Below are 12350 nucleotides of genomic sequence, written 5' to 3'. Positions count from 1 at the left end.
ACAAGAGAGAGAAAGATAAAGACACATTGATAAGGCTAGAATGTCAAATACTTCAGGAAATGGAACGCGTTGAGAGTAAGACACAACCAGACATCTGCAGTCTTTGACAGTACTAACCAGACAACAGAGCTGAAAGCCAGACATCTGGCAACTGTATCCTCCACCAAACATGACAGATTTTAAATCATATTTTTCTTTCAGCTGTGTTTCAGTTGTGGCTGCTATGCAAAAATGTACATAACAGTCTTTTCTTTCTCTGTCGCTTAAAATGCCTGGAACACTCTGCAGTGCAATGATGACCAGATGCTAATGCCGAAGGTGTGAATAATCATCACTGTCAAAACATGCACAAACATGCTTCTGCATATTGTTGGTCTCTGTGGATGGGATGTAGTGTGTATTTGTATTGGTGTCACACAACAATATTGATTTTTAGTGTTAGTGATAGACAACAGAAACCAATATATGTCATTTCCTGTATTGTTTTGAAAGATTAGTTTGCAATAATACATACATAGTAATAAAAATAAAAATACATATTAAGTTTCTAATACATAGTAAGTTTTAGCTTTTCTAATTTCTGTTCAGTTAATATTTATGATTAATGCCAGAATGGGGAATCACAGTGGGCTGGTAGTGTTTTGGACTGGTTACTGTGAGCTAATGTATAAACGTCCATTAATATGTTAATAAATCTCCTCACCTGCCTCTTAATCTCTCACATCAATGTTTTTCTTAAAGTCATTCAATACGTATTGTAAACAGCATTAGGTCAGGGATGGTGGTGAGTTAGTTTAGTCAACTAGCCTACAGTACTGCAGCTTATTGTTCACAACTTCAAAAAATGAATAAGAAGAGGAGAGAAGGGTGGAGCTGAGGGGAAAAGGGAGAGTGTGGTCAGAATAACTTATTTAGTAAGAGAGCAACATTAGCCTCGTGTGCTCACCTGATCACTCTCACTAGCTGGCTTCTGCTAGTGTTTCCCTCTTTTAGGAAATATCTGATCAAGATGATCCCTGTTATTGATTTTCAGACTCAGTCAGCTAACAGATTGATTGAACATGGGCATGGTTAGCACAGGTTCTGCTTCCTAGTGTAACCATCTACCCACTGCTTTTACACAGAACCCAGTTAAACTTACAGTATGTGATCATAACCCTTCTGCACAATCACACTTACAGGATAAATGAGCAGAGTATAACTGCATTAGAACGAGTCCTGATTGCTGTGGTCTTTTCTTTGGAGTACAGGACGAGACTTGTCACAGGGTCCCTCCAGGACCTTCCAGACTCCAGTGACACAAATGAGCTCCTCTCCAGGGATCAGCTTTACACTGAGCTTATCTCTCACATCTGGAAGCCTCTATGCCGTTTCCGTAGTGACAGACTTTTAAGGGACAGAGTATGCATGCGGCACTGTATTTATATCTGTCATGTGATAAAGGATACTGATACTCATCGACTGGATTAGAAATGCCGAAAACATTTATACCAGCATTTGCGAAAAACAATTGTGTAATTTATGATAGAGCTATCAAGGACCACAGCTGTAGGACATCACAGATAATGTTGTATCAGTCACACAGAGTGGGACTGGCATGCTGTCAGAATAAACCTTTAATGTCTAGGGTCCCCAGATCATTCAAGACTCATTTTCCTTGCATTTCTTGCAATATTATCAGTCAATAAGCATCTCTTTGGGTACTCTGTACATTCTGTTTATTGAAACAGACCTCTCTGTGCATTCTGCCTGCAGGGCATTTGCTGTGATTCAGCCTTTGCTGGTTTAAAGTGAGGAAATTATTTGTCTCTAAAATCCTCTTATTTTGCAGATCTGACTTCAGCATTTCAGTTTATTGGATGCTGGCACTCAATGCAGTAAAACACTGGAGGGAACAGTGCTGAGCTTTGGATTTTCCCATAAAACGGGCACACATTCAGTACGCTAAAAATAGCCTCCAAAAAAGCTCTCTAGCAAGGGGCTTTAGGAGAAAGCAGTGACAGCCACACACACTACACTTCCCTGCCTCACTATTACACCTATTTAGAAAGGAAATTAGCAGAAGGCGGCTCTTATATTCACAATGACAGAATGATTAAGAATATATAAGCCTTCTTTGTTCCGTTTTTGTTTTTCAGCAAGCTCAAAACAAAATGATGAATCATTTTTTAATTTGAATTTTTTATTTGTTTGCCATAATAAGGAGGCTTATTATGGCAAATATAATATAAGGCATAATAAAAAAGTCTTGGGGGATAAAAGCAGAATGTGCAAGATGAAGTTTAAAAAAAGAGGCTTGTACCATCTTAAAAAGTTATATGTTTGACATTTTATGATGAATTGACCAGCAGAAATAGTCCAGAAATATTTGAAATAAAATCTTGGTCCATTAATATACAGCCCATTCTGGATTCCCTGTTTTTTTGTGATGTCAAACATGAAAACCACAGCTTTTACATAGAGTCACCTACTCAGCCTGCAGCAGTTTAGTCTCCACCAATTCTTGCTGAAGGAGTGTTTCAGCCTGGACTGCTTTTTAAAAGAGGCACAAGATACAACAGCCAGTCAGAACAGAGATCATTTACATGTATCAGTCTTAAAGTGTAAAGGTGTAATAACAAACAGTTTAATTTTAAGGGTAGAAGAGAGGTGGGAAAAAGGTCATGTAAACATAAATAATGACCGGTTTTGTTAGCCATACAAACATCTTAATGTCATTACAGCTAGTAGGTGACATTTGACACTGTAGGTCACTTTTAAGTGGACTCCAGGGAAAAATATGATGCAAGAAAAATTTTTTTAAAAGAGTTAAATACACTTTTCCTTTTAGGATTTCTCAGATGCAAGGTTTTATTATGACAGACATGACATAACAAAATAACAAAAGAAAAAAAACATAAGTACAAGTAATATCACAATGCAATAGATATGTCCAAAAGTAGCTACTAAGGTGCACCCACTGCTGAACGAGGTGATCAGCTGCACATATACAGCTTGTGTTATTTCCCTAGAAGAGCATCCCCAACAGAATAAGACATCTGCTGCAGCTGCACATGAGCCTAAAGTCACCATGCCCATATTAATACCCTTAATTTCACAAGAAGTGAGCCGGTGTCTACAAACTGTAGTATATCTTGCTTCAGTTCAGTCATAATTCCACTCTGTCATTTGCTTTACTGTTTTCCGTCCTCAGTCCATATGCTGAATTGTTTGTCCCTGACACAACAGATTGCATTGCTTCTTCTGTATTTGAGTCTCACACTGCTTATTTTGAAATCTGACAATGCACCACACTGTTCGGGTTTAAAAGCAAACTTAATGGCTCACTATACTGGCAAGCTAAAGAGATCCAACTGCCCCTGTGCATTGGATTACAAACAGAAAGAGAGAGAGAGGGAGAGGGAGATGGAACAGAAAAATGCAAGAAAACAGCAACAAAGAGCAGGTGTGGGAAAGAGTTGGCCAGTGCTTCAGAGCTACACCTCTTTTATTGTTCTGATCTAAGAGTTGGGAGTCAGTATTACATTACAGTGATACAAACAGTAAGGTAAATGAATGAGCAGAGGTAAATGGTAAATGGGAAGCAGGTTGGGGCTGGGGGGTAGACAGAGAAGAGAATGGAAGGGACAGAAGATGGTGAGTGGGGGGCCCTTGGCAGCGACCTGGCTCTCCCTTTCTTCTACACAGCAATATTACCTACTTATTATTGATGCTATTTTTGGTACAAAGATGTGTATACATCCCTCCATCCCTCCATCCCTCCATCCATCCATCCATCCATCCATCCATCCATCCAACCGTCCATCCATCCATTTTCTAAGCCGCTTCTCCGTCAGGTTCGCAGGGGGGGTGCTGGAGCCTATCCCAGCAGTCTTCGGGCGGAAGGCAGGATACACATATTCATACATATATTTACCATTTTATTTACTTTGTATACTGCCTGTCTGACATTTTTATTATTATTATTATTATTATTATTACTACTACTATACCTCTTTTTGATCGGCTTGTCTCACTTTATTTATTGCCTTATGTACTGTCTGTCTGTTGTCGGGTTTTTCGTGTCTTGTCGTAACTTATTTGTCTGTCTCTTGTACTATCTATCAAAAAAGGAAAAAAACAAACAGACAAAAAAGGTAAATGAACAAGAAACGGCTAGAATAAACACTGGTAACTCTAGAACATAACAAAATAAAAAACAATACAACATAAGACATAAGACATTAATTGTTTGTCATTTCTTCTTAACTGAAGGACATACAGACCAAGAATGACCATAAAACTTGGGGGAATTTTTTTATTTTTTACTATTTCATGAGCTTGTAAGCGAATATTACATTTGACGTTAGTCAGTACCCCCTGTTCAGAGTCCCTTACTATGCTGTCACACACAGTCTGGACTGTCCCCAAGACTGACCCAAAGATGGATGGAATGGTCTGTTTCAAGCCTGACCAAATTTAACCCATCACTAAAGCCAAATTATATTGGTGAGGCAGGTGGGTGGTGAGTTGTTAGTGTGGTCAGTGGAATTTTCCCCATATGGCACAGCTCAGTGATTTATGAGGATATGACGGGTAGTTCTACTTCCTGTATTTATTTCTGTTTTGTGACGTGTATTAAGTGCTGACTGTGGATCAGATTTGTAGCATAATGTCTGCATGCTCAGCATGTAACGTGGTTTGGGAATACTGTTCTAATTACAGCTACAGTTACCGTCTCTCGAGCCACGCTCTTCAAACACTCTCATAAACAGCTGACAGTGTGATGAAGTGTTTGGCTGCTTCACCAGATAAATCAGCCTGCACGCGCTTTCCTCTGTGCTCCACTGTGTCACAGAATACGCTGTGCATCTCTTTATTTATGACCCTGCTACTGCAGAAACTGCAGAACTCTGTATATTTTTCCAAATTGTTATGGTTTTTAGGAACAAAGAGCCTAGACTTAAAGCTGCAGTGTGTGATATTTTGTGAGATCTAATGCTGACGTTGCAAATTGCGACCAGATATAAGGTGTAATGTGGGATGGCCTTCATGTTTTTGCTTCTTTGACAATGTGGATTTCCTGTGCTAAATAATTAGTATGATCCACTGTTTGTCCACATTTGGGTTTTTCAAACTTCTCATGACACAAAATGTTTGGCGAGCACCAGCAGCCACCAAAATCAACCTGCTGCTTTAATGCAAAAAGACGAAAAAAGGCCCTCACTAGAGCTAATGTTTGGGTTGACCATTCTGGGCTACTGAGGAAGCATCACAGCGCAACATGCCTCTGTTAGAAGAGTACCTCTCCCTACACTGTTAGAAATAAAGGTTCTGTGCAGGTACATTTTTTGTTCATTGAGGTACAAACAATGTGAATGTTCCCTCAAAGATACAATTGAAGTCCTTAAATAAGTTTTCCCAGGAGAAAAGTATGGATTCATACCTTTTCGTAATCTAATGTTTTAAAACAAAACAATAAAATAGAAGCCTGGAGACGAGACGGGGTGTGTGGAGTCAATACAACTTAGACAATATGTTTTCAGTGCATTATGGTGCAATTATGTTCACTGACTAAAAGAACTGGGATGTACCCTTGAGGGTGCTACCCCAGTGACAAGAGGGGGACTGCTGCAGGGACAGTTTCATACCCTTTTTTTGAGAATGTATGTAGACATGAAGGGCTTGTTCTAAACTCATGAAAAAACACAATGATTCGTAGTTAGACACAGTCACACTCTTGTGAAAGCATGGTTTTGTTTACTATATTCCATTTCTGTTGATATATTCCCCTAAATCTCACATGCCGCACCATTACAGCAAAATTCCACTGATGTTTCCAAATGTCTTCATAAATAAATGGCTAAGAGTAAAACAGATTCATTCAGAGTGGATTCATGTGAAAGTATAATGCCTCTTATCTACCTTTCAGAAAGCTTTTACAGGAAATGGTGCCTGATGCCTGAGCCATTGTTTTGCTATTGTTCTGAGATTCTAAGCTTTTGATCTTTTTTTTTTAATTACATTTGTGGGCAGAGAGGTATATGCTGGGCATTGCATGACAAAATAAAAAACAAAAAGAAAAAAACAATTACTTTAGATTTACTACTATTTTACCATTATCAGCATTACGTATGAAACTGAGAAGACACATGCAGGTCATTCTAGAGAGTTTGTGTAAGGCTAGCCTGAATAATTCATGTACTCAAGCATTCGTTCATTGTGGTGGCATTCGCTTCACTCTTTAGCATTAGTACGTTTAGTCCTTTTTTAAGCAACGAAGATTGTAGTCTGAACTACAATACATTCATGCAGAGGCCTTTAAAAATAACAGCTCATGTGGAAAGTGTTCCTCATAATAAAGTTAGTTAAATGCATCATAAATTCATGCCAGGAATCTGTTGCCTCACCTCAGAGCGCAACAAACTGCTCAGTTTTCCATGTTTCTGTTGAGCTAAAAGAGCAAAATATGCCTCAAAAAGAAATCATCACTGTAAAAGAGGTTGCTACACCAGAAATGCATGGCAAGTCCAATGTATCACCTCAAATGAGCATTCTAACTGTGTAAACACCTTATAAAATGATGGGGTGAACTCATGCCTAGTTTTGATCACTGACCCTTGTTTTCAGGAAAGACAGAGATTGAGAGACGTAACAGTTTTTTTTTTATGTTAACTCGCTGCATCTGCTTCTACTGTCTGTCTCTCTCTCCCTCTCTCTCTCTCTCGCACTCAGACTGGGAGGCGAGGATAGACAGTCATGGCCGTGTGTTCTATGTGGACCATGTGAACCGCACCACCACGTGGCAAAGGCCCAGCCACGCAGCGAAATGCCCCGGCATGCACAGATCCAGCTCCATCCAGCAGATGGAGCAACTAAACAGGAGGTACTGCATCCTCTTCCCTGGACAGGTTTTACACTGGAAGTGGGGGTGATGTTTTGTGTATATTTGGTTCATGTAGAGATATGAAGTGTTTCCGTATTATTCACTCTTACGTTGTGCAAAATATTTCTCTTTAGTCTTGAACGATGAAATTATTTATGTCAAAATAGTCCATAATACTTTAAAAAATTGTAATTACATGTAAAATGCAAAGTAAAAAATGTAAATTTAATGCAACCCTGCCTAAGAAAACGTACCCTGCAACTGTGCGCTGTACTGTTCAACTGTACCAAAACACAGCAGGTTTCTAAGAAGAGGCTGTTATTTGACAGGTTATGGTGCCATCTAGGGGATGTGGGTATGATTGCATGTATCCATTGAATGATCTGGTAATCTGTTTATCTAAAAGCTGTTTTCTATACTGTCTGTCTGATAGCAAGTTCTATCTATCAGCCATTCCTGCAGTGCTCCAAGCAAAATTGCTTCCCAATAAAATCTCACAGAGTACCTGACTAGAGGAGAAGATATTAGAGAACATGATGAAAGGCTTTTAACCACATTTGCCTCTCAGTGCTGGTCCCTCAGAGAATGCGATACAAGGTCCAGCTTTGAAATGGAAGAGCTTGTATAGAATGGTTTGGAACCCAGGTGCAGAACTTCTGCTGCATGTTGTTGTGACCTGATATGTTTATGTATCTGAAAGAAAGCACAGAGTTGTTGTTCTTGGCTGAGGTTTATAGATGCTACATACATAGGCTTGTCAGCAGGAGGTGTGAGTCAAGTATGAGCACAGAAACAGCAACCACCTCAAATTACTGTTTTGATTGTGGAATAAAACCCACGTTGGGATTTAAAGGCAGCTGAGAGATTTGGCATTGCAGTATATGTTTGAGCTTGCTAGAAATACATAACACAATATTGCATAACAGAAGAAAGTAATACAAGTACATAACATACTTTAAAGGTTTTAATGTTTAGGCAATTAGAAATAGCTCCTGTGATGGACTGGTGACCTGTCCAGGGTGTATCTTGCCTTCCAACAGCTGGGATAGGCTCCAGCACACCCTGCAACCCAGAAGGAGAAGCAGCTTAGAAGATGTGTGTGTAGAAATTCATTTTAAGCTCATTTTAAAGCTTGGTATTTTTTAAATGGCCCAAATCATACATTATTTTATAGTTTAATTTCCATGTACATGCTTTATGAACCAAAAACGGTCAGGTTTTATTTTTGCATGACCATTTTCAACCTTTTTGTCCCTTAGACTGAAACAGGCTGAACCGCTCTTTATAACTTCAGTGTGAATGGGACGGTCTAAACTGCTGTGGGCAGAATAGGCAGACATATGTAAATATGATGACTTATGTGACAACAGTGAATTCAAAATAGGCTGTTTTTGCAGCTTAGTGTACGTATATGGAAAGAATGGGCTGAATGGCATGTTTTGAAACTATACAAATATTTACATACTAAATCAATTTCTTTTATTTGAAACTGTGAAGAAATAGGTCCTTTAAAGAATAAATACTGGATTGATGTTTGAATTTCAGCATCGATATTGATATAGGGAAGGAAAAAGTGGTTTGTGTCATCTTTACTTGCAGAATAAGCATTTGAAATATATTTTGTATGAATTTATTCGACTTATTGCAGTTTGATTTTTAAATAGTTGTCAATAAATAGTTGTCAGATAGTATCACTGGTATCTTACTGTTGCTGTCAAAACAAATAAAACCTTATATCCCTAAAAAGTAACTTTACAGGAGAAGCTAAAACATCATTAACTATGAGTAAGTATGTAGGTAATAGGTAATCAGAAAATATGATAAGATTTAATTCCAAGTCATTTTGGACCCCATCGTATGGTCCTCTTGTCATTGAAATTTTAACACAACGTAAATGTCAGTTTATGCTTTAAATTATGGAAAAAATAAAAAAACTACGAAAGTAAAGATGAAGTTTTGAATTATACTCTTTTGCAGGATGGAGGAGTGTCTTCTGTTGCGGTTAAGTGTGTGTGTGTGTGTGTGTGTGTGTGTGTATTTGAGTCATAGAAATGTGGTGTATGAGCAGGCAGAAATGTGTATTTAGTTCCTCCATTATCCTCTCATGGCCCTGAACACTCAAACAGAGTTTCTGCCCCAGTGCCCTCTGTGTCATTGGTTCCATGCAAAACATTCCTGTTTGTTTTGTTCCTCATGCACTAGTTGCTTTTATTGTTAGGCCCTTTGTACCACACTGGCTGACCACACTGTAATTACAGGAGACATTATGCAGGATCTCTTCTGTTCTGTAAATGGGATAAAAATGTATTTGTTCTTTTGTTTTTTTCAAATTGACATTTCGTTTTACCCTGGTGCTTCTTAAAGGGGAACAGGATTGGGCTTTTTTTAATTCTATGCTGATTTAAATTGTTAAGCTGTAAACAAAGTCATTTAGAGTGGTTTGATATGAAATGCTCCATTCTGGAGAAATTCGCCAAGGCAGAATTGTTCAGAGTGACATTTACAGAAACTAGTGACCCTGTTTACACCGTCACTTTGCGCATCTTGAGCATCATATCTGGATGAGGCCAAGCCACATAACAATTCAAGTGTAAACGCACCCAAAGATGCATTGAAAACAGATAAAAAACGGACGCTCAAGCCACTTCAGGAGTTGGTCTGAGATGCATTTGAGATGCATCTCTATAAGATACATTCAACACCCAAAACCCCTCCAAGTATAACTGAAACACCCCCCCCCATGCAGTTTCATCACTGGGCACGTGAACTTGTCTGCGAGGAAGATGATCACAGAGGACACCCATGGTTGAATGAAATGCTTATTAGCATTATGGACAGACACCACTGTGCAAAACAAACTGCACACAACTTAATAAACAATTGGTAACTGGTTGCCGCGCAACGGGTGGATTTTCGTATTTGTCCCACACAGCAATCAACCACAACACACTTAACTACCAAGTGTAAATGCTTTGGCTAAAATCTTATCAGGATATAATCCAGATACTAGTCACATCAAGTGACAGGGTGTAAACAGGGTCAGACATATGAAGCAGTTAGTACCTCAAAAACCTCCATCGCAGAAACATAATGCAATAAATTACTGTCTGAGTACACTGTCTGATGCCTGAGATGATAGTTTTTTTTTTTAATTGTCTAAAATGATTATATTTGCATTGTAGACATTGTGACTCCTGGTTCCTGACAACACCACTATAAAGAAATCTGGTCACTTCATGCATTTTGAGCATCAGGATTATATCTGGATCAGACCAAGTCACATAAAATGCGAGTGTAAGTGCACCCAAAACACATGTAAAACGGATACAAATCCAATTACTCCAACCACTTCAGCAAGTAATCTGAGACACCACGTTATAGCTGTGTCTAAGCATCTGTCCAATCTATCCAAGACTCATTCAACACCCAAAACTCCTCCCCATGCAGTACCTCGCTGGGCACATGAGCTGTGTCTGTGAGGAACATAATCATGAAGGACACACATGGTTGGGAACCGGACGAAATGGAATACATAATAGCAATTTAGACAGACACTATTTTGCCACACAGAAAGGCTGAATGGATAACCTACTGGTAACTACTGGTTGCTGTGTAATGAGCAGATGTGCATATTCTGTCAAACAAAGTAATAAGATTCCAATCTAACTAGCCATAGATGCATTTGAGTACCCAGTGTATCTTATCAGGATACATTCCACATACTAGTCACATGAAGTGACCAGGTAAAACCTACAGGTATAAAATTTACATCAAACCACTCTGAATGACTTTGTTTACCTCTCAATTATGCAGAAAGTCAGAAACCATCTATGTTAGATTAAAAAAATTACCTCATAGATTTTTTTTTTTTGGTAAATCTATCACTAATGTTTTATGAATGCACATTCTCTGTTCCGACTTGTTCATAAGCATGAGAAATAAATTGTGTGTCACTAAGTATTGTAGGTCATGTATCTTGATATAATTTTGACATATCACCCACCCTCACTGTCAGCCTTCCTATTTTTCTTTGCTGGTCAGGTATCAGAACGTCCAGAGGACCATAGCCACTGAGGAAGATTCCAGTGGACGAAGGCTGGAGGGCAATGGCAGCACAGAGACAGAGAGTGACCTCCCACCTCAGCCAGCTGGTACTGTACCCTCATCACCAGACAACTTCCCACTAAGCAGAGACTGCACTGTTTGGTTTCAGGCCAGCAGTGATGTCCTCAGTGGATTTAGCAAGCCGGCTAAAGATTATGTCTCATGCCTTTTTGATTTGGAGTTTGATGTTGAAAAAGCTGTTCTGTTTTTTTAAGGCCTTAAATAACATATCAAGAGGCCAGAATCCATAATGCACCTTTTCCCTTCGCTGCATGTAAACCTCAATAAGACAGCAGCTCTTTTTAATTCATTTCAGAGTCTTTATATTATTTTATGCTGTCGACTTTCATTTGTGCAAAAGAAATAAATGTTCCTGACACATTTTCCTTTAGACGTACTTTAGGTTGTTTCTCGGTCTACTTTTGCATATTTTATAGAGCACATAGTTAGGATATAAAAATAACTGTAGCACTTCTTTCAGTCTACATGCTCATGGGACTGTGCATGCAACCAGTGTATATTTTATTCTGATCTGTGGTTGATTTAGACCTGTCTTTTAATGTGTTTGTGTGTTTTTTTTTGTCAGATTTGAGGAGAGAAGGCTCCTCCTCTCCATTGAGCAGTCAGAAGGTCACCCTGCTGCTGCAATGTCCAGCAGTCAAGTTTGTCACCCACCCTGAATTCTTCACCGTCCTCCATGCCAACTATGTAAGGGGACATAAGAGGACAGTTTGTGAAATGTGGTCTTATAGTTTATTCTGTGTTCTCTAGGGTTCTCTATTCTGTGTTTTAGGGGGCAGTCGTGGGCTTTAGGGGGCAGTCGTGGGCTGGAGGTTAGGGATCTGGCCCTGTGACCGGAAGGTTGCCGGTTCGATCCTCAGGGCCGACAGTCCATGACTGAGGTGTCCTTGAGCAAGACACCTAACCCCCAACTGCTCCCCGTGGATATCCGCCGTGGATAGGGCTGCCCACCACTCCGGGCAAGTGTGCTCACTGCCCCCTAGTGTGTGTGTTCACTAGTGTGTATGTGGTGTTTCACTTCACGGATGGGTTAAATGCGGAGGTGGAATTTCCCTGGTTGTGGGATCAAAAAAGTATCGCTTAATCACTTAATCTTCTTGCTCAAAGTTATGAACATAAGGGCATCAGTTCATGAGTATAAAATGTATTTTGGACAGTTGAGGTTTATCAGTGTCTTCACTCATGGCACCCGTAAATGATCTTTAGGACGGCGCTGATTGATGATCTATTTATAGAGTTCCTTCTCTATTGATTGGTTGAGCTCTCCTGAAGTAACAGTCAGAGAGAGGGTGGACATTGACTGTCAACAGAGAGATGGATGGAGATAAAGTTCTACAATATATAAGTGGATCTGTGTGTG

The 12350-nt window shown here is 39.4% G+C and overlaps 1 protein-coding gene across 4 annotated transcripts in view; it reads left to right on the top strand.

Moving 5' to 3' along the window:
- Positions 1–12350, top strand: part of LOC108431216 (E3 ubiquitin-protein ligase HECW1) — a 104435-nt gene that overhangs the window by 64515 nt on the left and 27570 nt on the right. For all 4 annotated transcript variants that reach the window (XM_037537267.1, XM_037537268.1, XM_017704233.2 and 1 more), the window contains 3 exons: positions 6715–6865; positions 10907–11016; positions 11556–11677. In XM_037537267.1, coding sequence (XP_037393164.1) covers positions 6715–6865; positions 10907–11016; positions 11556–11677 — 383 coding nt within the window. The remainder of the gene's footprint in view (positions 1–6714; positions 6866–10906; positions 11017–11555; positions 11678–12350) is intronic.

Source organism: Pygocentrus nattereri, chromosome 3, assembly GCF_015220715.1.
Source record: "Pygocentrus nattereri isolate fPygNat1 chromosome 3, fPygNat1.pri, whole genome shotgun sequence".
Lineage (NCBI taxonomy): Eukaryota > Metazoa > Chordata > Actinopteri > Characiformes > Serrasalmidae > Pygocentrus > Pygocentrus nattereri.
This window is presented reverse-complemented; position numbering and strand designations above follow the sequence as displayed.